Source organism: Phyllostomus discolor, chromosome 1 (genome assembly GCF_004126475.2).
Source record: "Phyllostomus discolor isolate MPI-MPIP mPhyDis1 chromosome 1, mPhyDis1.pri.v3, whole genome shotgun sequence".
NCBI lineage: Eukaryota > Metazoa > Chordata > Mammalia > Chiroptera > Phyllostomidae > Phyllostomus > Phyllostomus discolor.
In genome coordinates this window covers 176,701,426-176,728,188 of record NC_040903.2, presented here as the reverse complement: position 1 = coordinate 176,728,188, position 26,763 = coordinate 176,701,426, and the positions used below count along the sequence as shown (strand labels likewise).

At 47.2% G+C, this 26,763-nt stretch overlaps 1 protein-coding gene across 9 annotated transcripts in view; it reads right to left on the bottom strand.

The window, feature by feature from the left end:
* MAP2K5 (mitogen-activated protein kinase kinase 5) overlaps positions 1 to 26,763 on the bottom strand; it is a 254,584-nt gene that overhangs the window by 3,353 nt on the left and 224,468 nt on the right. For 5 of the 9 annotated variants that reach the window (XM_036009526.1, XM_036009501.1, XM_036009506.1 and 2 more), the window contains one exon: positions 22,613 to 22,687. The exons of the other annotated variants lie outside the window; for them this stretch is intronic. In XM_036009526.1, coding sequence (XP_035865419.1) covers positions 22,613 to 22,687 — 75 coding nt within the window. The remainder of the gene's footprint in view (positions 1 to 22,612; positions 22,688 to 26,763) is intronic. 9 annotated transcript variants of the gene reach the window in all.

Genomic DNA, 26,763 nt, shown 5'->3' with positions numbered 1-26,763 from the left:
GGCTGAACTCAGATTTCTGGTTCCTACTCCGGTACATTCTCAGGGCTGGACTGTGTTCCCTGGGACCCAGGCGGGGTGTGCTCTCCCCTTCCCCCTGGAGTACGGCTGACACCCCTCGCATCCTGTGCGGTGCAAGGATTCCCCATGAGTTTAGCGAGCACGCAAACAGAGCCTGATGGCTAGCTAGTCTGGGGAAGCCTGTCTGGAGGTGGGAACAGCACAGCGGGTAACACCCAGACTGACAGCAGCACCGTGGCCTGAGTGCTGCGGACCAGGCGTCTGCCAAGGGCTCCGTCCTGATTTCCCCACCGAGTCCCACTCTCACTGGAGGTGCACACAGCGCTGTGCCTCCACCTACCAGATGAGGAGGCAGACACTCAGGGGCCCGTTCAAGGTCACAGGAGCAAAAGGCTGGCTGGACTCACAATGTGAGTCTCCTGACTCCCACTGCCATGCTTGACCCTGTGTCGCCTGCACCTGCGACCAGGGGCTGGCCTTGCGGCCCCCCTTTGGGAGGCCCGGAGGCCCGGGTAGGGGGGCTCCAGCCCCCACACTTGGGTGAAAGGCACGTCCCTCCCAGGCAGAGGAAGACGGGTGTGGACGAGCTCTCAGCCCCGCCACGCTACAAGGAACTGTGGGGGTTGGGTGTGGTCTCCCTGGAGGCAGCACACCCATCCACGTGCTGCTTGTCAGGAGCACCCCCACTCCAGGTGGCTGCCCCGGACACCCGGGCCCGTGTCCGTGCAGACAGTGTGGACAGCGTGTCAGCGGCCACTCTGCAGAGGCTGGCAGGGCACACGCCAGGCTGGAGCCGCTGAATGATCCCATAGGCCTCCGCACCAGGTGGTGGGAGCCACGCTCATTTCCTCGATTCTCTCAGGGCCAATTGTGACACTTAAACTGGTGCGGGTTGGAATATTATGGTCCACAAACTTCGCCACAGAAGATGGGGACATAATGAAGGGAAAACGATGGGACTGTAAGAGGCAGGATGGATCCAAAAGTGGGACACGGGGGTGGGGGAGAGAGTCAACAACAACCGAAGGCGGCTGGAGTCACCTGGTGCAGACGCCCCTGCGTGGAGCTGAGAGGCAAAAACCGCTGGTGCAGGGAAGGGTGCTGCTGAGCACCCAACACCCCGTGAGGAGGGACGCCGTCGCCAGCACACTCTGTTCCGTCTGGGCGCGGCGTCCAGAGTTCCACTGGGGTCTGACCCTCCTTCTGCAGTGATGTCCCCCACTTTTTGCCTGCCCATTTCAGGAGATGCCTTCCTGGCGAATGACAGCATGACACTGCCCAGCGCCCCCTGCGTGGGGGCGCCCCGCATGTCTGCTGCAGGAAGCGGGGACGGGAGGGGTGCGTGCCCTCCTGGGGCAGTAGGGAAGCGCTGCCTGGGGCCGAGGTGTCTGCACTCCCAGTCCGGTGTTCGTTCTCTGACACCTCTCTGCTCTCGGTGGGTTTTCAAGTTACTTCCCAAATAGAAATGTTTGCATTCGGGGTCTCCACACCTCTCTTCTCTCAGATAACTTCCTAAAGAATGCCCTGCATTGAAGTCGTTTAATAACTTGTTGCTGTGGCCGCAGGCCTGGCATGGAGCAGGCTCTCAATTAGCGGTCCTGTGGCCTGACAGAGCCGTCTGTGTGTCCTGGGTGTGTGCGTGTTCCCCAAGCACCTGCTGTGTGCCTTCTGGCTGCCTGACCTCTGCACGTGACCTTGAACCCCCACTTGTATATGAAAGAAACTGAGGTGCCAAGGCAGGGCGCCTCACAGGGCGGCTTCCAGAGCCAGACAGCGGCCGAGTCAGAGTGCGCACTCGGGGCCCCACCACTGTGCTCTCCGAGGCCGGGGACAGTGAGCTTTAAATGTGTACGCTTTACAAAGAGCATCCTGCACATTACAGGTGCTCAACAAGCCATTTTTAACGGACAGGCTGAAGTCGGGATGGCAAAAAGGCCTACCTGTGTCCCCCCAGTTCAAAGTTGTATGGGCCAAGCACTTCTAGTCAAATAACTCATTCAATACTCAGGAACTCTATTAAGAATTAAAATTATTCCCATTTTATAGATGAGAAAGGTAAAGCACAGAAAGATACAGGACCTGTCAAAGGCCTCAGAGCCCAACCGTGCCCGAGTCCTCAGTCTCCACGCTGTCCTTCCTGCTCAGAGTCGGGGCCCGGGATGCCACTGCCCGGCAGGACAGCCCACCCTCAGAGCACAGGCTGGGTGGTCCTCTTCTAGGAAGCCCTTCCACCTGTTGCGGCCCAGGAGACGCCATCTCTCTGGGATGGGACCTTGCGGCCTCCCCTGAGCACGCACGTATTTGCTGCTGCGTGGCACCACCCTCTGAGCCCACCTGACCCTGACACTACCCTGGGAATCCCCCGAGGGGTAAGCACAGCGCAGCTGCCAAAGACAAGTTAGGTGGACTGACAGCGCTTCCCCGGAAGCCTGATGCTGGGCTGAGCTGCATCGCCGCCGGGTGGGTGGGCCTCTCTGGTCCACAGGACTCCCCTCCCTCAGGGACAGCCCCAGGCCCCAGGCCCCTCCTCTCCCAGTGAGGACTCTGCATGGGAGAGAATGCCAAGGACCCACCGGGCTGTTTTAAGAAATTGGGCCTGGTCCAGTCACACACCAGCCAAGTCCACAACAAGTAGCCCAATGAGCCGCCGCTGCAGGCCGGCAGGGGCAGTGCCTGTGAGCCTGGGGGACCGGTCAGTGCACTGCCCATCACTTCGCGTTTCCTGGCCGGGCCTGTGGGCCTTGTCCAAAGCCTCTCTGCACGTCCCTTCAGGGCTCCAGCCCTAGTGGCAGGGGGAACACTCAGTCCCTTCTCAGCAATAATGCAGGAGGTAGCGTGGGATGGGGCCTCCGAGACCCATTTAGTGGGAGGGGAGGCGGCGGTGGGGGGCTTCTACAGGTGTTTGATCCAAATTGTTAAGGAATATTTTTTACCTGTATGTAATAAAAAAATAACCTACACATCTATGTTCAACTCCAAGTGCCAAGGTCTCAGGGACGCCTTTATAAAGAAGTGCCTATGACGAATACTAACACATTCATGCCAGAATAACCTGCCTTTGTCTACAGCAATACTGAGGCTCTGCATTACTTTACACAATAGAAAGCTCTTCACAGCTACAGGTTCACAACTACCTACCCGACGCCTACTCACTCAGGACGTAGCACCGGTTAGAGAAGTTAAGGGGTTTATGGAAGGGTGCACAGATGTCCGGTGTCTGCTGAACTGCTGATGAGTGGCAGGGCGGCGGCAGCCTTTATGATATGAGTTACGTGATCCTCCCCTGGGTCAACTTCCTTCCAGGCTCATCAACGGGGGAGTCAGGGAAGGAGGTGGGGCCCCCAGGAGTGACTCAGCAGGAGAAGCTCAGACATCTCAATAAAAATTCTTCTCTGCCCCTAGGTGGGGTGATGCAAGGAGCCAGCAAACCTCTTCCCACTATCCCAGGAGTTGGAGAGGCTCGGGAAGCCTCACCTATAGGAGAGATGACTACAGGGCCGGCCTCCATTCCCCGGCTCCACCCCTCCGCGAGGAAGGACTCGTGTGATCACACGCCTGAGCCCTGCCCCCAGGGAGGAGGAGAGCCAACACTGGGGGAAGGACGGAGCAGGTCACAGGCTCAGGGGCCTGCCTGCTGGGAGGGCTGGGTCTGGCCTGCACTCTAGGCAGGCTCTGAACCCCACGGGGCCTGCAGTTGTTCGCCTCTGACTGGGACTCAGGTGAAATTCCCAGTGTGGCCATTTGGGCCACACAGGTGAGCACCGTTCAATCCAGATCTTTACAGAAGCGAAGCTGATAGTTCTATTCTGTCACCTTCTGAGCCTTATGCCTCAATTGGTTTTCAGCACCTGCGGCTGTGTGCTGGCCCCCTTACCCCCACCAAATAAACACCACTGCCCTCTCCTCCTGCTGGGGTGGGCTGTGAGGACCAGATGAGGGGCCTGTCTGCAGGTGGTGCCTCACAGACATACGCTGGGCAGCCAGAGGGGTGTTTGTTATTTCTCTACACAGAACACATCTGGGGGCCTGGCAGTAAGGTGGGTGGGAGCCTTGTCTCTGTGTGGTCAGTGTGGAATCTGCCTGACTACCTAGCCTGGCTTAACTGGGCAAATGCCACGCTGCAGAGCTTTCCGAGGCAAAGCCTGTTCTGACACTGTGCTTTCCCAGCTTTGACTTTCTAAAGCGTTTCCATGGCTAGAGGTGGGGCGGGGGGTCCCTCCCAGCCCTTCATTTTCTTTTAAGACCTCAGAAATGGCTTGCAGCTGTGACATGCCATCTCAATCAACCTTGAGTTTATTCTTCACAACTGCTACAGAAATAGATGTTTCTCCCCAAATATTCAATTATTAGCAGCAAATTGCTTACCTCTAGCCATCCTGGACTGTATACAGGCATCTGAGGAGGTCAAGGAGCTCTCTACCTTTCATCTGAGCAGATCTATGTGTTCCCACACAGAGTAATTGGTCAGAAAGTGGCCCATCGAGAGAACACAATGTTTTCCGAGGTCTCTGTGAGTCACTGCAGGGCTGTGCTGGCAGGGCAGCCGCAGGACCAGAGCAGTGAGGTATGGGGAGGGGCACGGGATGACTCCAGTGGGCCATGGTCAGAGAGCTGAGTTATCTCAGATGCAGGGTGGTGCCTCTGGCCCAGTCAAGGGAACTGTAGGGCGTACCCTGGCAGGGAACTGAGACAGGACTGGGGGGCCAGCAGGGAGGATGCCAGCTTTCCCAGGCAGTCTCGAGCTGGGAAGATGCCCAGGGGAGTCAGGATCAGAGGGTGCACAACGGAGAGTCCTCCAATAAGGCTGAGGACTCCAAGCCTTGTTGGAGTCCTCAAAAATCATAATGATCTCCACGTAGACTAAGTATGATGAAGTCTATACCTACAAAACTGCAGAGAAACTGCAGAGCACCAACACCAGAGACATCAAGAGCAATCAGAGGGACAGACGCCGTTGCCTACAAAGGGCGGGGATCAGGCACTCCGCAGACTCTCACCAGCCGGGGTAGAAGCCAGAGGATGACAGAACAATTCAAGACCCTGGGAAAACTGTCAACCTAAACTTCTGAACCCAATCAAGAGTCAGGGCAGAGTGACCGCAATCATGGAACAAAAACTCAGTTTTACTGCTCGTAGACTTTTATTGATGGAATTCAACGTACCTCTGAAAAAACAAACCAACCCAAAACAAAACTTAGAGGAAGTAGGACACTCTAGCAGTGAGGAATAAATACCTGGCAAACACATGGATACATCTAAATAAACAGTGATTATGTAAAATGATAACAATAGTAATAACTAATTTTAAAGATCTGAAAACAAGGTGACAATAAAATCCTGAACTGTGATGACAGGTAAGAGGAAGGGGCTGATCTGATGCTCTTAAGGTCCTCCTGTCTGGGGAGAGAGGGGCTGTGGCAGAGACAGCTAGTGCCTCTCAGCAGGCATTCCCTCTTCCTCCTTAGTGATATGAATTTTGATTTGAACACGGAACACTGTCACTTAGCAAAGCAACTGCCTCCCCTGGCTCCCTTGCAGCTATTTTTGGCCAATGTCATGTGAGTATATAGGCTGTGTGCCAATTCCTAGAACCGTCCCTAAAAGAAGGGGCAAGGCTTCCTTTCTCACTTCTGCTGGCTGGGGCTCAAGGGCCCCTTGGCTGGTAAGACAGAAGGAGCTGCTGAAGTAGTCCAGGTGCTCTACCTCCTGCCTTCTTTTGCATGACTGGGAGATACCCTGCTGTCTTATTTCAGCGGCTGTTTGCTTTTTGTCATATGCAGTTGAAACTAATTCTACCTAAATGAAAGGGAAGAGATTGAGCCTAAGGTTGATTAAGGTCTGGGAAGAGGGTATATTTAGTGATTCACCTCAGGTATTGCTAAATTAAGTTAAAAATTCAGGGATGATCAATAAGTGGCTAAAAATAGAATATAATTTCTAAACCAATGCAAAGAATAAAGGGGAAGAAAAAATTAATCTGAGAGTAGAGGAAAAGAGAAAAAAATCAAAATTATTGTAGAAAGCACAAGATGGATATAGAAAAATATTTAAGTATATCAATAAGCAATAAATATGAATGATTAAACTGATCAATTAAAAGAAAGCCTTAGATGAAATTAAAAACACCAACAAACTTCCTAGATTCATTCAAGATAAAACACAGAAATGATGAAAACAAAGGGACAGCAAAACACAGAGCAGATAAATACTAATGAAGAGAACAGAGCATAGGTGTATTAATATTAAACAAAAATAAAATTTAAAGAAAAATACATTAGGGATAGAGTTACCACATAAAAATGAAAGAAACACTTTTAAATAAAGGAATAATATTTTGACATAAGTACCTAACATCACCACCTTAAAGCAAACACTGACAGACCTGTGAGGAGAAAGTATCTTTCCACACAACTCCTTTAGTAATTGATAGATGAAGCGGGTAGAAAATAGGGAGGTCATAAAATATCCGACTAACACAACAAGTTTGATCTCCAGGATGTAAACAGGACAGTACATTCAACAATTAGCGAATACACATTCCTTTCAAGAGAAAAAAACTGACCATGTAATATGGGAATCTCAGCAAATAACAAAGGTCTGATATCATACGAACCATGTTCTCTGGCCATGGTGCACGAAAAGTAGACAGCAACCAGAAGATAACAAAAACCTCTGAGCATTTGCAAATAAACAAATACTTCTAAGTAATTCATGAGTCAAAAAAGAAATCCTCACTGAAATTGGAAATTACTTAGATGTGAATGACAATAAAAAGACTCCATATAAATATTTGTGAGATGCAGCTAAAGTAATACCTAGAAGGCAATTTATAGCTTTATATAGATTATTAGGGAAAAAAGATGGAAAATTTATGAGCTAAGTATCCAATTCAATAAATTATAAACATAACAAAAAACCCAAAGAAAACATAAAACAGGTAATAAAAACACAAAGGAATTAAATAGCAAGATATCAAGAGATGATCAAATTCAGTAAAATCCTGGTTCTTTAAAAACAGTAAAGTGTATTATCCGTTGACAAAATTGGTAATGGGAGGACACAAGGAAACACCAAGAACAATAAAAGGACACATAATCACAAATCTGGTAAAAACTTAAAAATAATGACATACCATATGAATGGTATGAAGTCAGCATATTTGAAAATGCCCAGTGATGACTCAATACGGGGCGGAGGGGGAGAGCATGCAAGTGTGTGCGTGCGCTGGGGGCAGTGGGAAGGGTGGCATCACAGTGGTGACTGAGAGGTGCCAAGGAGCACTGACAAAATATCACCCCAGGAGGTGAGTCACAGCTTCTGAGCCCTGAACCTTTAACTTTTCAAAGCATCTCACATCCACTGTCTCATCGGACTTTGAGAGGCATCCAGTTGAGTAAAAGCTGCCATCTCTTAAGATCTACCTTAGTAAAAGCTTTTCTAGTTTCTTAATAAGGAGAAAAAAAAAACATTCAAAGACTAAGGCTAAAGTGGAAATTTTTTGTTGCTATTAAATCAACAACAACGAAAACAGATAAAAAATTGCTAAAGCCATCAGACAGCAAAACCTCGGGCAGTTAACTTGAACTGAAGTGCCACTGTTTTTACTGGTTTGCGCTCTGTGCCCCCACCACGTGAGCCTCACTCAGGTCACCGCAATGGGTCCCTGCTGGGGTGCGTGTGGTGTGCCCAAGGGGCTGGCTGGGGCAGCCCTTCCGGAAAGTCTGAAACAAGAGCATACTCAAGGCCGAAGCCGTCACGTCTGCTCTGTTAACTGCAGGCCCGAAAAACCCGTTAGTCTAGAGTTCACGCTGTCAGCACCCAGCGTTTCTATCTGAAACCTCGCCCTGTAAGGAAGGCCACAAAAAGGAGCAGACCATTTGAAAATTCCGATCATTTTGTGTCCCGGCAGCAAATAAAAATCATCAATAGAGCCCGCTTTTAGCCTTGAGCAATATTTTCTAAAACAAAACACAAAGAACCTGTGGTACTTAACTATTCTGTTATTGATTTACTGTGGTTTGCAAGGTAATGTTGAGGAAAATTAAATGTACGGAAGCCTGAAATGCGTTTTCTGTGGCGCTGCACGGTGCGCCCTGTGCTTTGTCAGGCGCTGTCACTGGTCGCGAGGCAGTGAGATGGCAGAGGACGTGCACTTCACCTGGTCACAAATAAGCTGGTGCCCTTATGGAGCCGAAGTCTGTTTTCACCGTTAGGAAGGACGGTTAATTCATTTACAAGCTTGCTTCTTCTGGTAGTTTTGCTCCGGTTTGCAGAAAGACTTCAAGTCAATAAAATTCAATGTGGATGTACGAGAGGCTTCTATGCGCCTGGCTCTGTCATTGGGTTTTGGAGCCAGAGAACTTCCCCTGGCATCTCCACGGCTTAGCTGGCCCCCTCAGAAAACAACACAACTTTAACAATCCGAAGTCTACCCTAATACTGATTCAAGAGCAAAGTGGTCATATTGTTTCAAACTTGGGCAATTTATTCAATACAGGCAGCATTATCAAGCCGTCTGTTTCCTATTCAGTGAGACAGCCTAGTTTCAAACCTAGGGGCACTTTACATAGCGACAGGTCACCATAATTTGATACCCTTAGCTAAGACTAAAAATCTGAAAGTTAAACTAAAACTGGAACAACTTACTTTTAGCTAGTCCCTTGGGCCTTCATTCAAGCCAATTTTCTGGTATTTCAGACTCAATGCTAACTAGCTTAGTATCTGGCTTCCCAGTATAAAGCAGAAAAGTTGGTCAAATGGCAGAGAGAGCAGGGAGGTCTGCTGGAGGGAGAAGGGCAGAATTAGGAAGTGACACCTACTGGCAACAGCTCACAGCAAAACGGAACCCCAGCCTGGGGTCAGCCAGGGCAGAGAGGCGAGGCCTACACGCGTCAGCACCAGCAGACGCTGGCCAGGCGGAACCCAGGCGGTAGCCAGTGTCCCTGACGATAAGCCGAAGAAAGTCTGTGAAAACGCTAAGTCCCGAGGGGCACAATCTGTTTCAGAAGACAGGAAGCATGTCATACATTTAAGGAGACCTCTTACCTATAATGTTTTTTTTTTGAAAGTTCTGATTTTAAAGAGAATGAACTTCAGTTATCTGAGTATTTCCTTACATGCAGCAGCCTATTCACCCGCGATGCTGAAGGGAAGACGCGCTGCCCCGTGGGTTTAGGGTCGGTGTTCGGCTCGGTGAGGGGCCTCCCTCCGCTCAGCTGCCCCTCTGCAGGGCGCGATGCCGCTGGGCAGACAAGCCCTCAGACCTGCCGAATTCAGGGAGACAGACAGGGCCACGTAGGGCCCAAGTTTATCTTGGCTGCCTCTGCAGAGAGTTTGATTATTCCTAAGATTTATGGCCAACGCAGAGGGAGAAAAGAAATACCTCATAGGGCAGATTTATAACTTCATCTCGGATTTTTTATTTCCTAGTACCATTATGGATGACATCCTATGACAGCATCTTGGCATGACTGCAGGGCAACTTGGAAACTCAGTGGGAAGTGCTGTATTTTGGGGTTTGGAGCATTTTGTGCTCGCAAAGGTCAGGTAGGAAAGGACCAGGGAAATGAGCTGGGGAGACGGCTGGAGAGTGAGTGTCAGCTGGTTTAATTTTCTGTGTCAACTCTGAAAATTAGATAAACAATGACAAACCGGGCTTTTTAAATGAACTTGTCACTTCTGGTTTTCTTGACACAGGGTAACATTTTTCCAGTCCTGGTAGTCCTAAAGACCGATTTAACCCCTGAAAGGCTCACCTAAGGGTTCTCAAGTCCCCACATCTGAAAACAAAAAGATTTAGTCCAACACTATAACCCTGAAAAGACAAACTAATTACCTTTGAAACTTAAATACTTTCCTCATAACAATTAAGGGAACTTTGCCTAGTGCCAGAAGGTCCACTCTTTTGCAGGACAGTCTCAGCAACTTCTGTTTTTTTCCTTCCCATCATCTTCTTGGCTCCCCAGACCAACTCAATCCCTCAACGTGGTCCTCTGACCTTTCCGTCACTGTCCTAACCAACACTGCCCACCTAGAGCAAGTACTGGTTCTCCATGCACCCACTCAGGTGGGCGGACAACGCTCACGCTCTGCTCTGCCTCTCTCTGGTTATGAAGACGTGGGGTACAACTGCGCTTTTATATGACCTGTGCTATTGTACGTCTATATTTTGTCCAAGACATGCTCCCTGGTGGTGAGGGGAACAGATCAATCTTTTAACAGCTGTCCTTATAATAGTTTGGCCAAAAAGTTCATTTAGTTTTTCTGTAAGATGGCTCTAGTAGCACTTAGTTGTCTTTAACTTCATTTGGAACAATTTTGTTAGATTGTATCGTGACAGCTGTCATATCAGTGTGCATTAAGAAAGATTATCAAGGTTAATGAATTGTTGTGTAGCCATCTTAATATTGAAGATGGAAGAAAATATGCAATATTTTTGGCATATTATGCTTTATTACTTTAAGAAAGGTAAAAATGCAACTGAAATGCAAAAAAAGATTTGTGCAGTGTATAGAGAAGGTGCTGTGACTGATTGTGTCAAAAAGGGTTTGCAAAGCTTTCTGCTGGAGATTTCTCACTGGACAATGACCCATGGTTGGGTAGACCAGTTGAAGTTGATAGTGATCGAATTGAGACATTAACTGAGAACAACCAATGTTCTACCCTGTGGGAGACAGCTGACATACTCAAAATATCCAGAGCGATAAAGTTACTGGTGAAAATGAAAATGTGTCTTTTATTTTATGGAAAAAACCATATGGGCTTTTTGGCCAACCTAGTATTTATTCACAGATAACCCAGCTTGATGTTGATTTGGAGAGAGAAATACGCATGTTTACAGACAGCAGCACTTGAGTAGGATTTCTGAGTTCACAAAGTACTGTCAAGGCCATTACCTAATTCAAGTGTAATAACCCACCCCAAGAAGTAGCTGGATAGCATTACTGTTATTACCTCCAATTTGTGAATTTGAAAACCAGGTTCAGATAAGCTAAGTGATTTGGCAAAGGTAGAGCTGGGATGCAAACTGGACATCAGCTCCAAAGCCTGTGTCCTTTGTTATAATATGGTAGTAACTGCAATACAGTAGCTGACAGTGTGAGCACCAACGCTGTGCCTGGGACTAGTGAGGTACTTTACTTGCATTATTTCACACAATCTCCAGCCCTGTCAGAAGTAGACATTATTTTATAAACAGGAAACTGAGCTCCAAGGCTGTGAGGAGTGGGCTGCTGGCTGAGGCCGAAGTCGAGGGGCCGGCCTGAGCCCAGCTGCTGGACCCCACACTGTCCCTCTTTTCCCACTCTTTTCAACTGGGAGAAGCAGCCCCTGCCCAACAAAGCACAGGTCCCGTGGTCCGCCCTGGATAAAAGTACAGAACAGGAGATTCAAACCCCTCCGATCCCAGTCTTTTTGCCTCATCTCTAAATTCTGGTGCCCTCTTTCTTTTCAGTGTAGAAGAGTCTCCTTTTCCATAGTTCCCCAACCTTCAAAATCAGCTCTGCTGCTGCCAGCAAACTATTGAGAAGAAAACCATCTGATTCAACGACTCACAGGAAGGGCTGAATGACTCGTGAGAGCACAGGGCTGCGGTGTTTGAAGAGGGGATGCCTGCCCCAGCCGGCCACCCCTCTGACCCTCGGGTGACCACAGTTCTTGGTGAAAGGGGCTCCTGGGAGCCTGTGGATTTCATTCTCCAGGGTGCAGCTTTGCCCCTGGCTCTGTGAACTTTGTCTTCTGCAGAAGGAGGAGAGTAGCACCCGCCTCACAGGAGGGCTGTGCGTGGGTAATCCCTGGCACAGAGGCTATCATAGAAGTGGCTCCATAGTCACGACTGCCAACAGCCTGCACTTGGCAGAACTCACACTCCGTTTCCAAGGTCATTGTGTGATGCCTAATGCACGTGCACGGCCAAGTGTGGAAGACTCCGGACCAGCTCTCCTAACAGCTGCGCGCCACGTGGTCGGATGGGCAGTGGAGAATCGGGGGCCTTGCTGTCCAAGTATTAAGCACAGACCCTTACCGCTTACTGAGCAGTGCTTCCGCTGAGCCTCAGGCCCGAAGACCCAATTTGCTCCCCCCTTTAAAACAAGAGTGAACAGTCTTCCCTGGGTTCAGAATTCCGTGTTGCTAAATCACAAAACAGGAAAAGGCGTCCCAACTGTTGCACCCGCGCACAGACCGCAGACAAGACGGCGGTGCCCTCGGACAGCATTTCAAATACAGTTTATTAGTGTGTGATATGAAAAGGGTGTTTTTATTGCATGATATAATGCAATGGGACCTTGGGCGCTCTGTGGAAAGACCTCACACTCAGAAGTGTAATAAACCCGTAGTCCCAAAAACATTATACTGTACATTAACCTATCATTAATGGCACATTAGGGCTAGGGGCATTGCACGCTTGCTGGTCAGGGCTCCATCAGGACAGTGTCGAGAAAACCACACAGTCTTCCCAGGCTTAAAACAAATAGAGAAAATAAATATTCCTGATGTCTACAGGCAGCTTTAAAGGAAGTTCAATCCCGGCTCTCTGCCTTGTAATTTCCAAGCCTGCTTTTTTAAGAGAGGAAAATACACAACTAAACAAAAGAAGAAAACAGCCCTCTTGCAGTTTACACCCAGCTACTGGCTGTGCAACCTCAACGCTGGCTCAGCAAGGCCACGAGCAGACGGGCACCTTTGCTAGCGTAAAAGCTGCCCAAAGGACACTCAGCCCAGACCACAGACTAGCGAGGCAGAAGAGGCCCTGGAGACTGTGAGTCTACCTCCCTCACTTTCTAGGTGGGGAGATCGAGGCTCAAAAAGATGAAGGAGGAGACAACCTATCCAACAGAAAAATGAGCAACATGTGTGGAAAAAAATTACAAATGGCAAATAAGCATATGAAAAAGTGTTCAAATTCATACTTAGTAAGAGAATGGAAATTAAGACTATAGCCCTGGCTGGTGTGGCTCAGTGGACTGAGCACGGGCTGTGAACCAAGGGGTCAGAGGTTTGATTCCCGGTCGGGCACATGCCTGGGTTGCAGGCCATGACCCCTGTAGCGGGAGAGGCAACCACACACTGATGTTTCTCTCCCTCTTTCTCCTTCCCTTCCCTCTCTCTAAAAATAAGTAAATAAAATAAAAAAAGGATACCAGGTTCTTAGAAGAGTCTTCTAGAAATTTAGAGAGGAAAAAAAGAAAATTAAGACTACAGCTTGATAGCTTGATACCATTTACCATGTAGCAGACTGGCAAAGTTTAAAGTCTGGTAATTCAGCGTCGGGGAGGTGAGGGAACTGGCATTCTCACGCCAGCGCACAAAGACAGATATAGAAGGGAACGATCGCTGTCTTAACAGCAAAGATCTGGGATTGGCCAAAAGGTCCCAGTTAAATAAATACGGCATGTTCGTGTTATGGAATACCACGTAGCCATTTAAAAGCATGAGGAAGGCTTTTATATGACATGGGAAATTCTCAAAGACACAAGTGAAAAAGCAAGGTAGAGAAAGGAACACGAAAAATTCTGGCTGAAAACACAAACTAGCATTGACAGTGTTTAACTCTGGAGTGTGGGGCTGGAGGCCACGACGGGGGTTAGAGGAAGATTAACTTCTTACTTATTGTATATCCTTCTATACCACTTGAATGCTTAAACATAATTTAAAAACTGCTTTTAGAAAGTAATGAGGCAGGAGCAAACACTTTGAGGGAACCTCTTACTTCCCAACTACCATGCCAAGTGCCTCGTGTGCTTTATCTTATCTGTATTTGCACAAAAACAAAAACAGTAAGTTGGACACTATGGCCCCTTTCCCATGAAGCAGAAACTGAAGTTTCAAGGGGCAAAAGAATTTGTTCAGGGTAACCCCCTTATCCATCTTCCTTCAATAATGAAACAGAGTATTTGTAAAACAGGGAAATTCTTTCCACACTGAGGCAGCCCACGCCACCGTCCTGGGGACAGCTCGCTTAACCAGGCAGTGATCAAGGATGTCGGGGAGAAGGCAAGACAAAAGGTTGCCGATGGTGGCTGAGGTCGAATCAAATTTCTGGAAATCAAATTTCTGGTGACCTCCAAAGGGGAGGGGTCCTAGGGACCCCAGGGCTGCACGCTGTTCAAGTAAATAACACTTGGCAAGCAGGGCTCAAACACATGAAGGGAAGTGTTTCCCTAATTAAAACTACATCAGCTTCAAAGCAGACGCAGTTGCGGTTCCATGGAGAGGCGCTGCTGCAGACCACAGAATCACAAGGTGGGGGCGGGGCCTGGGAGTGTCGTGGGAGCCCCCAGGCAGCCCCCGTGTAAGGCCTGTCTGTGCCAAGTCTTTGGTCACTGCAGTAAGATAGCTCTCTGTTTTCTCACTCCTCCATTCTTCCCAATAAAACAGTCTTGTGATTTTCGGGTAACAGACTTTGCAGCGACATTTTAAAATGCTAGATTTTATTTGTCCTAGGGTCTGCCAGCACACACTGTAATTAAAATGTTGATTAGTAAACAGTTTAAATATATGACAGACAATGCAGTTAAAGCCTACAGTTAGGTCAATATGTGATTTAGATTTGCCATTTAAAAAAATCTCATTTAAATTTTGCATACATTAATCACTACCACACTTCAAGGTTCTGATATCCACCTGACTACAATATTAAAATAAAACTTGCTGCCCCAGGGAAATCCTACTTATTCTTAATTGTTTCGAGGCTTTGATGGGCTTTTAATCTAAGATTAATTTATGCAATTTTAAATAACTCTTCTTATGATTAATAAGCTTGAAAATTAAAAGGAGTCTAAAGCAATTATAATGAGCATTTGGTCATAACCTCATTAGAAGAAGGAGTGAAGGATACAGCTCTGGAATTCTTACAAGACCACAATTTAAGGTTACTTTTAGAGAAGTCAAACATAGTTCCTGAAATTGCAAAGGCAGGTTAGCAAAGGTCAGTGTTAAAATGACGGCTAGCTAGATTAGCATACTAATGATTTTCCCTGAGAGTGACAGAAAGGACACTGAAAAGAAGATGCAGAAAGAGAGACAAGTGACATGTTGCCAAGAAGCGACAGGCTCTGAACTCAGTTTCCTATTCTTTTGGCTGGAGACCCTCATGGAAATTCAGAAAGAGCCAGAGCGTTAGGACCTCCCTTTTCATAAACAGTTCTAGCCAGAGCATCTGGTCCAGGGGATCGGGCGGGCCTAGTCCTCCCCTGGCGTGGTAGCCTCGTGTAGCCGCTGCCCTGCTTATGGGCCAGCAACAGCGGCTTGCAGCCAAGTTCCTCTCCACTGTGCAAAGCCCTGCCAGGCCCTGGATCCGCCTCACCAGCTAACTTTTCCCCTTTCATTTCATCCGGTTTCCGCTGTGCTATTTCTTCTTCCTGGAACACCTCCTGTTGCTACAAACAGTGGTGATGATCATACTAATGGCTAACCATTCATCAGGCACTTATTTATGCCAGACACTGTGCTAAGCATAACACACTTCTACTTAAATGACCTGCTTTGTGAGACCCGATTTTTATAGGTGAGGAACCTGAGCCTGAGAGTCAGTGACACGTCTGAAGACGGGGAGCCAGTAAAGAAGAGGTGGAGGGATGGGAGGAGCTGGCTCTGCTGAGCCACCACTTGCTAATTTCTGCATTCAGACAAGTTCTAACCCCTGTCCAGGTCTGGCTGGAGCCAAGCTGCCTCCCTGACCACTGAGCCCTCTCACAGGGGGCGAGCCAGCAGCGCACAGCCTGTCCTGCCTTCTCTTAAAGTCTCTTGTGGGTGCGTCTAGTCTGCTCCTTCAGGACCTGATGTTTCTTCTGTTCCATTTGAACCCATCACAGCACCTCACAGAGGCAGACAACAAATACCTGTCAAACAATCGACTGTTTCACAATAACTCCCTCCAAAAAGATGCTCATTACATCTTACCGATAATAGAGGACAGACATAAAACGTGAAGGCTTTCTAATGTCTGGGAGGAATAATCCATAGAGGTCCATCCACCCCGAAGAAATGACTGATTTCTTGGACACCAGCTGCAAACGTCCACCATTCATATACTTTGTTCTAAGTCACATTCAGCTACACTAAACACATCTATTTTCCATGAAGTTACTAGTCAGAAATGCCCAGAACATTAGGAGAGAAAATCATGACCTAAAGGGGCTAGATGATTTAGAGTTCCACATATCTAGCCCTTTATAGCTTATGAACACACTTTAATCAACTTACCTAATTAAAAAATGAAGTTCAAGGTCAGTATTACTACCTCCATTTTACAGATGAAGCAGCTGAGGCTCAGGTAAGCTAAATAAATTGATTACCCAGTTACTTAGGGGCAGAGACTCTACTTGAAATCCTGTCTTCTGATACCCAGATCAATGCTCTCTCCCGTTTGCCACGCTGCTTCTTGCCTAATGTTCACGGTGTACTCATTTCCAAGTCCACCCATCCTCAGCCTCTCCAGACTTCACACTCAGGGGACAGAGTCTGTCCTGCCAGCTGTCAGACACAAACCTCCACCCCGCTGCAGGTCTCGCGCCCTGACTACAGAATGAGTGGGGCCGGGGCTCTGTGCCTGCGCTCGCTCCCGCTTCTCCCATCCCCCGAGGCCTGGGTTGGTGAGGACCCCGACGGCTGTCCTCTAGCCTCGGTCTGCTTCCCGGCTGATTTCCCGATGGACCTGACCTCTGTTGGGCTCCCTAATCTGTGTGACCCAACTGCCTTGCTCACAGGTCTCTTAAGGCACTCCCCAGTTTGGCTTCTGTTTCACCTGGCTCTCCGCACCCTGGTTTTATTGATATATAATGGACATGCGGCACTGTTTTAAGTTTTAGGCGCATAGTGTAAGATTTGATTTATATATATATTGTGAAATAATTACAATTAGTTAACTTTCATCATCTCACATAGATACAAAAGACAGTTTTTCCTCTTGTAGCAAGAACTCTTTTTATTCTCTCAACTCTCAGATACACCGTATAGCAGAGCTGACTACAGCACTCATGTCGCACATTACATCCCTAGTGCGTACAGAACTGGAAGTCTGTACCTGCTGGCCACCTTCATCCAATGCCCCCTGCCTCTGGTAACCACCTTTTTTGTGTTTTTAAAAACAGATCCTGCATGTAAGTGAGATCACACAATATTTGTCTTCCTCTGACTTACTTCACTTAGCATAATGCTAAGGTCCATCCTTGTTTCATTAATGGCAGGATTTCCTTTTTTACGGCTGGGTAATATTCCACTGTGTGTGTGTGTGTGTGTGTGTGTGTGTGTGTGTGTGTGTAACATCTATCCATTTACCCACTGATGGGTACCTAACTTGGCTGCTGTGAATGACGGTGCTACTAGCATGGGGGTGCAGACAGCTCTTCGACAGTGTTTTCATTTCCTTCGGATATATGCCCGGAAGTACAACTGCTGGGTCATATGGTAGTTCTGTTTAAAATTTTTTGAGGAACCTCCATACTGTCTTCCCAAGTGGCCATACAAGTTTACAATTCTACCAACAGTAGACGAGGACTCCAATCTCTTCTCTGCATCCTTGCCAGCCTTTGTTACTGTTTTTTTGCTGCCCACTTTTTCGTGCACCTGTCGGCTGTTCATGTCTTCTGTGTGAAGATGTCTCTTCAGAGCCTTCGCCCATCTTTCAGTTAGATTATTTACTTATGTTTTTGCTACTGAGTTGTATCAGTTCTCTATATATTTTGGATATTTACCCGTTATCAGAGATTATATTTTTCCCCATTCTATAGGTTGTCTTTCATGTAGTTCTTTTTGATCACCTCCTCAAAAGAGATTTATTGAACAGCTTCTTGGTACCTTATATCCTGCTGGCTGCAGGGAATTCACTGGCTACGTAAAAGTTTTACTTCCTCACAACACGCTCTGGAAGGGTAGGTTAGTGTCTGATCAGCTTCGTATTCCCTGCAGCTGTGCAGCTCAAACAGCTGGTCCGGGAAGTTTGCTGCTGGTTTCCAAGGAGATAAGCAGCCATGTCACAATGAACATCAGCATAGAGCTTCCTTTGTTGGGAAAGTTTTGCTACAAAAAAGTCAGCCAAAGTAAACAGAACGCTTTGAGACAGGCTTGCCTTATATTTTGGCACAAACTCCTTACCTTGTGCTCAAGAAACAGTTCAGGCACCTCCACTAGTTTCTGATCCGTCTTCGGGTAGCATTAAACTAGAGCACTAGCAATGTATTCTGCACATAGAACGTGCTCAGTGAAGTTTGCTGGAAAACAAATTTCTCCCAAATGCAGGGAACAATATGCCTTGGAAGCCGTTCGCTTCCGTCCCCGTGATGGCAGAAGTGGAGAGAGAGCAGGTCTGTGGCTGGGCAAACGGCAGACAGGACACACTCCACCCTCATTGTTGGCTGTGGTCGACAAAACCAAGAAAAACAGTAACAAAAATTCTTACAGCTTCCCCTCAGATACCCAGCCAACGAGCAGGAGCAAACTGCTGGTGATTACTTCTTCTCTTCCTGTCTGGTCTGCTTGCACGGCGGGTCATAAGGAGTGAGCTGAACGATCACCCCAGAGGGGCATCGTGGAGTCACGAGTACTGACCACTGTGACCCTACACGTTTCTTTGTGGGGTATTTGTATCTACTTTATTTCTGATCGCAAGAAACAGTCTGACTGAACTGAAATTCTCACGGCCGTGATAACAACGCCCGGCCCTCCGAGCACCAACAGGCACGGCTCCGAGGGAACGAGGAACAGACCCATGTTCCTCCTGGCTGTGTGACTGCAGGCACATGTCCGTCAGCCTCTAAGCTCCGGTTTAACACATCGGTGAAACGGGAGTAAGAAAAATCCTCACAGTGGTTGTGTGAAGGTCAAGGAGATAATTATTAGGAAAAAAACTCTACAAGCTCAGTGTTTAAAAAATATTATTTAATATTTTTCTCTATAATAAATCTATTTTTAATGGTTAAAGAACAGAAGACTTTCTGAATTTATCTGCAGCTCCAGGTTGCATGCAATTGTTATGCCAATTTTTTTGGAGTAAGTTCAGAGAAAATGTTGTGGTGTGGATTTTGGCTAGTGTGGGCAGCTGAGGGTCTGCTACTTTTCCTTATGATCCAAGCCGTGCCTCACACTGGGTGCGGAAAGTAATACACTCACGTAAGTACCCAACTGTTATCCCGTGAGGCCTGGTTCATTTGTGAGCCCATTCAAAAAGTCTCTCCAGAAAACTCTGCTTGAAAGAAGTCCTGCCTTCCCTGGAACTTTTTTTTAACTTGTTAAATCCGTATCACTACAACTCAGTAACTCTTTAGTGAGTTTTCCACTTGGGGCTCAGGACCAGGCTATATGCTAAGGCTACGCAGATAAATAAGATGTGATCTTGTCCTCCAGGAACTCCTGGTCTTATTTATGTGCTGCTACCAGTTACCTAAATGAGCTACTGCCTCAAAGTGTGGAAAGGCACCAACAGAGGAACCTCGCTGAGGAAGGACGCTTAACAACAGGGAATCATCAGCCCTATGAGGCACCCCGGGGAGTAGTGCTTCCTAGGGGCTGAGTCAGTTGGGTCTTGGAGGCTGAACGGGAGTTCACCATGTGGACACAAGGAAAGGACATTCCTGGCCGAGGAAAAAGCACAAGCAGAGATACGACCATGCAAGAATGTCTCAAGCATTTGGGGACCACTAGAAAGGTAGAGCACAGGGCGGGTGGAAAGGAGCGCCATGAGGTGGAGGGGCAGGCGAAGGTGGGCAGTGGTGAGTGAGGGCCTTTGGCGAGTCTGATGTCCTGTCCCGTGCTTGGCTGTTTACGTCCTCACCTTCCTTGCTAGATGGTAGGTAAGCCGGCTGAGGTCAGGACTCGGGGCTGACATACGTGCAGCTTCCTCAGGATCAGGTGGGACGCTCTGCCCAGAGTGCGACAAATGAAAATGGCAAGTTCGTGGCAACGTGCACATTGTGATGCTCAAAGCGTATTCTCTCCTGTCTCACAACAGCAGAAATGGCTGAAAAAGTCATCTGCACCGGACGTGCAGTGGGTTATAATTCAGCCAGCTGCCTAAAAGCTATCCTTGCATCTTCCTCTGGTGCTTAACCCACTTTCCAGATGAAGTGGCGCTGGTGCCTGCACAGGGGGGGCCACTCCGAAGGCAGGGAGGAAGAAGCCTGGGCTTGGCCAGAGCTCCGCTGCCCTCCCTGACAGGGGAGGGGAAGCTTGTTCCGGAGGGAGAACTCTCCAGCCTCAGGCCCTGCCCACCCCCGCATTCCAGGGCGGCAGACTGGCCTTCGCCAAAGTGTTCCAGAGGCAAGACTGTGGCTTAAAAAAAAAATCATGTTTAATTTAAAAATTAGAAACTGGAGCAGGCTGTGAGCACAGGGGTTGATTGAAACAAAATTTAAATTCCTGTCAAGCCCATTTAAACACGGGGGCCCTTCATAGACAATTAGCTGCTCCCTGTGAACGCTGAATAAACTCAGGCCTGGTCACTGTGAGAAGAGAGGCGCCTACTGTGAGGCGCTGGAAAAAAAATTAACTAAAATCAGGCTGTATGAAATATTTAGCCTTCCAGGATATCACGGGGGTTTGAAAGTGTAAACAAGACAAAAATCGATTCCTTGGTGCCCTCAAATCAATCCCCCAAAATGGTTAGGGCATCTGTTTCTGCTAAATTTTGTTTACATCGGCAGATTTGCCTTAATTGCAGTTGTTTATCTCCCATTGTCCCCGGGGCCCTAATCTCCCGATTACTAATACTTAACACTCATTTCACATCTAAAGCTACTTCTAATCCTCAACAGGTTTTGGGGGCTCTTAAAATTATTGAAACCACAGAGGCGGGAGACACAGCCTCTTTGTGAAAGGAACATTTTCTTATCTACTACCAGCTGGGCCCAATCGTCACCAGGGATGGTGACAACAAAGGTGCTAAAAGGCTCTTCCACAATGACTGCTGCTCCACTGGGGATTCAGAGGATAAAAAGGAGCTTTGATGGAAAAATCTGAACAAGAGGCTAAAGCAGTCCAGCCAAATAAAGTTACTGTCATAATCAAATGCTGTCAATCACCATGAAAATCCAATTAAAAATGTTTCAGCACAGCCCTCTTAAGTGGAAAAATGCACCCTATTTATACAAATTTTTGTCAACTCCACACCAATCCCACAATTAGAAAGTCCTGCTATTAATTGAATCCCCCCACCCCCAACTTTAAAAGAGATGCGGACCACTCAGAAGCCTTTTGAGGGAGCTGAGACTCACGCAGGCTATTGGTATACAATTAAGAGTTAATGGGGTTACATCTGAAAATTCCATTTTTATTTGTGTCAAGGGAACCTTTGCACGAATAAACGAACAGTACCTATTCTCCTACTTCAGAATCAGCAACCATTTCTATTAGGAGGGCAGAGAATGGTAAACCAGGATACTGGAGAGAAACTAGTCCATGCTCCGGCAAATGTCTCTCGGTAGACCAAGGCCTAATGTTTAATTCTAGTCTTAAAAATTAAGTAGAGGACAGAAGGCCCAAATGTCTCTACTGCCTTTCTGCAGTCTCCGAATAGCCAAGTGAACCTCAAATTATCTGCAGGCAGATCTGGCCCCCCAAATAACTGAAGCCACAAGACTTACGGTCTCTGTAGGTCTCTCTCAAAACTGCTACAAATTAAAAAGCAAACAACCCATTAAACAAATCCAGCTGGTTACAACTGTAAATAGGAAGCTTCTAAGATTTTTTCAGCCCTTGACATTCTTGGTTAGACTCATTAATTATTGACAAGAATTGCATCTATTTATTGGAGTGTAGTCACAGGAAAACAAGTTTGCTGCCTTCAATAGCAATTCCCAAATCACAGAGACCAGGCTTCAAGATCCTTTTCTATTTCTCTGACAAATGGCTAAATGTCTCTGGTCTTTTTCAACCTAATCCATTACTCCTAAGGGCTGGGGGATGGGGGCGGGTAGGATGGCATGCATCTGACATGCTACTAGATAAAGACCTCAGGGTTGGTCCCCTGCCATCAATCTAACCAGGCAGAGATGGTGCTGGCCAGGTGCTCTCCTCTGGGTCTTGCTCTATGATGACCTCCTGATTCGGAATCAACTACTGGAGGTGGATTCTCTGGTAGTCACAGTGGTCAGAACGCAAGCCAAAGACCACACAGGTGCTGCTGAGCAACACCTGCTTAACACCTTCTTGCTCTTCCCAGACTTCTAGGGCGGAACGACCGACTCCCGGTGCCTGTTCTGACTAGTCAGGCCCAAGCTGTACTGGTTGATAAACGCTCTGAAAAATTATCCCTGCAAACATTGCAAGATCGTAGAAATTCTTTAATTTTGGCACCAGATTATTTTACCCATAGGACCTCTCCTAACAGGAGGCCAAACAGAAACCTGTGACCATGTATTTATTCCAGTGTGCTCACCCCAACTTACACTGCACATCGCAGCGCCCAGGGGTGGCTGGCTTCATTTCCGGTCAGTCTCCTAAGTGTTGCTCTGCAAGTTTCTGGAGAACAAGGGAACTGTCTTTGTCTTTACCTGTTCAACGTCTGGTGCGGCGCTTTTTTTGAAATGGGTTACGGAGAATAGCACGTGAAAAGTGTAATCAATAGTGATGGCTCTTCTTTTAATCAGATCAGAGACCTCACCTGAATGCCAGTAGCACAGAACCAAGTCAGGCGGCAAGTTCTAAGATCATGAACCACCTGCAAGGAACTCATACTCTAGTTGGCAAAAAAAAGGCATTAAGTCAGTGGATTTTACCTCTGCTGGCTCCTGATAACTACCTGGAGAGCTTTAAAAAGTAAAAAAGTACCCGCTCCCTGGTCCAAATGCCAGAGGCTCCTTGACCTGGGTTGGGATCCAGACATTTTTTTTTTCTTTTTTAACCTACTCAGACGATTCTGATGAGTTGTTGGGGTTAGAAACCACTGCACTACATGAACCCACTTGTAAATATAAGATGAATATGTAATTCACGTAACTAAGTGCTGTTTCCAGTTATAGACAAGACATTCTGAGGGCTTCAGAGGAGAGAGTAAAGCACCGTGAGGGGGAAGAGCTGCAGGAGGAGGCCAGAGACCCTCAAGGACAGGGGAGAGGAGGCCACACCAGGACAACAGAAACTGCCCAGGAGCCGAGTGGTGCCAATGGAGGAATTAACACCCGACCGACTCCAAAGGCGCAGCTTAGCCCCCTGTGAACGTGGCACGACATCAAAGAGCGACCCGATCGATCCACTTTACTGCGCCCTAGGTGACCAGGCCACTCCTGAGGTCAGGGTTACCCAGCCTCACTGTGCCTTGAACGTGATGCTGGGAAGATGACAGTCAGCCCAGGAAAACAAGAAAGCAGCATTGCAGGCGGGAGTTCAAAAATCCGCAATCTTAAACAGGCAAATCATCACTATGTTAAGAGACCTGACTTGACTGATGGAGGGAGAAAGTTATCCTTGACTGGGAAATTAAAACTGTCAGATCGCCGTGATCAAGGAATGACAGATTTTATCTATCTGTATCTCTCTCTCGCTATGTGCATGTATATAAATACCCACACACGTTTATTTGCTGAAGTCTTGTGAAAAGATTAAGCAGTCATGTTTATGGAAAAACAAAGCTCGTTTTCTGGGGTTATAATCTCTCTGTTCTTGCTGAAGTGCTAACGTGTCATCAAAAATTCAAATTAAAGCTGTCTGATTTAGCACGATCTCAAGCATCCAGACAGCGATTCTGCTGTTGTAATTATGTGCAATTAAAAAGCTAAAGTCAACTTCATACTAGTGGATTCCTATTTATAAGCAGACATAAACAGATGATTTTAATGGCCTTCAGAACTTGGAAATAATAAAAAGGAAATCATTACATGGTCGTCAGCTGACCCCTATGTGGAGTCCCAGGCTTCTGTGATGCCTTTGGTGGCTGAAGGAAATGTTTAGTTGAAGTTACAATCCCAGCCACGGTTTCTCCCTGCAATTTCTGGGTGCCATACTAATGAGCAGATTTGCACCTCCAAATGAATAACCAAAAGCAAAATGATCTTTAAGGATGGGCAACAAGACACATGTGTGAGTCTGGCCCTAATAGTTTACTTCAAAATGTACGCTCTATGACACGGGCAACAGCTAAATGTAATCAACTACAACCAAGTTCAAAACTGCTTATTAAACAATCATTAGTATCTTAGAAAGCCGAGATTGCGAGCACAGCGGTCCATAAACACGATGCAAGGGAGCTGGAGAACTGGGCCTGTCCTCACTTGTGCTTAGGACACGTGTGGGCCCTGGACCAAAATACACGGAAACACATCTTTGCTCCATTTAGTAGAAGGTGGTGGTACTGCTGGACTTTATCTGAGCCTCTGTGCTTGTGGAAGGCAGCGGCGGGTAGGAGCTCGCCCCACTCTTCTGTCCACTACAAAGGACTACCCTGATCGCCCAGATAGAAGGCCCTTCTCCAGGGCCTCCCCAGGACTGGCTGACGACTTCCTTGTTTACCTGCCTCCATAACCTTGGCTCCCTTCTCTTTCTTTGAGACATTCTTCATAAACAAACGTTCTCCCTACTGCAACAGACTGAATAAAATAATTTCCTTGATTTTCCAGTGCATTTTGTCTTTCACAGTGGTCAAAAGGTTAAGGTCTAATAGAGGTGAATGAAGCCGTCTGGGTGTTAGCCCAAAAGTCACACTGGAATTTGAGTGGGGGGACAAAATCTAACATGGTGATTTCTCCAATTTTTAAAAGGGACCATGTAGATGTCCAATTTACCACGTACTTTGATTAACTGAGAGAACAACCAACAAAATTATCTGAAAATGTAATTACAATCAGGTTTGGATAAGCAGAAAAGCTACCAGTGACAATTTAATTTAGAGGAGTTAAACAAGTTAACATCTCTTTGCAAGTAATTAAATGTTTAAACAGATTTTTCTGGAGCAGTTTGGTGTTTATTAGCCCCCAAACAATACCACCTCTTATACATAAAGCCTTCTCTGAGAAATGAGATGCCTTCAAGTTTGCAGCTACTGGGATTTAGAAGGGAAAAAAATCTAAAAGTGAATAGGAACGCCCCTCCTCCACGGCCCCCATCTGTGTCATGTGTTTCCAGCCACACGATTTACTTGCTTCCTAAGTAAAACGGCAAATTTTAATTGCAAACTGCACTCTGTGTTTCTTCTTAGGAGCCTGAACGGAAAACCAAACTTGAGAAAGTGCTAAACGAGGACACCCTACCCCAGAATGTGCAAGGAAATGCACAAAATAACAGGCATTATTAGAACCTAAGGAGAAAACCCATGTTTTTAAACAATTACTAACGCAGTGTAGTAATAGCATAAAGACAATTTCTGCGCCAGCTTGTTTCTCTGAAATTCTCTCTGCCACTGAACAGCCAGAACAGATAATAACTATTAGTAAATCAAACTCCTCTGCAATATCCAGCTGTGCCTCACGCATTTACATACAGATAGAATGGGTATATGTTTTTAATATGTATGTGATACGTACTTTTACCACAGCCAAAGTGCATGCTACAAAGGCGGAAGAGAATGGGAATCAGATCAGCATGAGATAATAAAGTGGCCTAGATAAAGTATTAGCCAGCGATTGATCTCAAACCGGGTGCTGCTTCTTCTGACCTGATTACTTACTATGCATAGATTCCATTAAATAGAGCTTAGACATGGAAAGCTTCTGGAAATGCTTTAAATGCATACAAGGATCTATAGTACTCTGCACCCCAATTGTAACTGCGGAGGTGTCTGTGGCCCACACCCTCCCTGCTCAAGACAAGGCCCACAGTCAGGATTCGCTGGGAGGTTAAAGGGCCCCTGACAGCCGGTGGGAAGCACTGCCCAGTTCCACAGAGCAGGCCTTTCCTTTCTGACCCCCACGCCAAGCAAGTCCCCTCCCAGCGAGTGCCTCTCTCCAGAGCTGCCCGTTGTCTGGCCCTCGCCACACAGCTCTAACTAACAGAATGGGAAGGTAGTGAGAGAGCTTAACAATCATTCAGGGTCATGGTCCCCTTTGAAAAACTGATGACAGCCACGAATCCTTCTTTTCAGAAAAAAATGCAAATCCCCACATGCATGCAGATTTGGGATGTCATTTCAGGGCCTCTCACAGACCCTAGGTCAAGGACTGCAGATGCAGTCTACCCCTGTTTTGCAGATGAAGACACTGCAGTGGGAGGGAACTGGGAGCTGCTAAGGGAAGGGAAGTGTGGAGACTTTCCCTGCAAAGTCATGGCCTGACCAGAAAGGAAGGGTAGTTCTGCAGAAGGGGTTCTCTGTGGTTTACACAGCAAATGGTCTGTACTACAATGTTGTTCACCCTGTCCCTTCTATCTAAAAATATTTAAATATATACTTTGACTAGCAAAACCAGAACTTCTTCATGTCAATGCTCCCACCTAGGTTGTCTCTGTCCCTGAGTTTAAGGGTCTGATTTTTATTTTTATTTTTGCTTCCTGCAGTCTGATTGCAGGTGTTTTGGGAGAATTCCTCTACCACCTTTACATTATCGACCTCCTCTCTCTCGCTGCAGTTTTGCCAATCCTCTCTGACGGGCAGAGGCTGTTTTTGTCTTTGTTTTTCTTCGCATGAGCAGTGCCGTCCCTGCTTGGCTGTGTGAAGCCCGCCGAACATTCTGTCTGCCACCTCCACAGAGTTGCTGCAGACTGAGAACTTTGTCTAAGTCTGCTGCACCCAGGTCACAGAGCTGGGGTGGCACTGACACAGGGCATTCCTGCAATGCCTGTCAGGGTGATTGGAAAGTAGATTCTTTTAAAACAGCACCCGTCTCT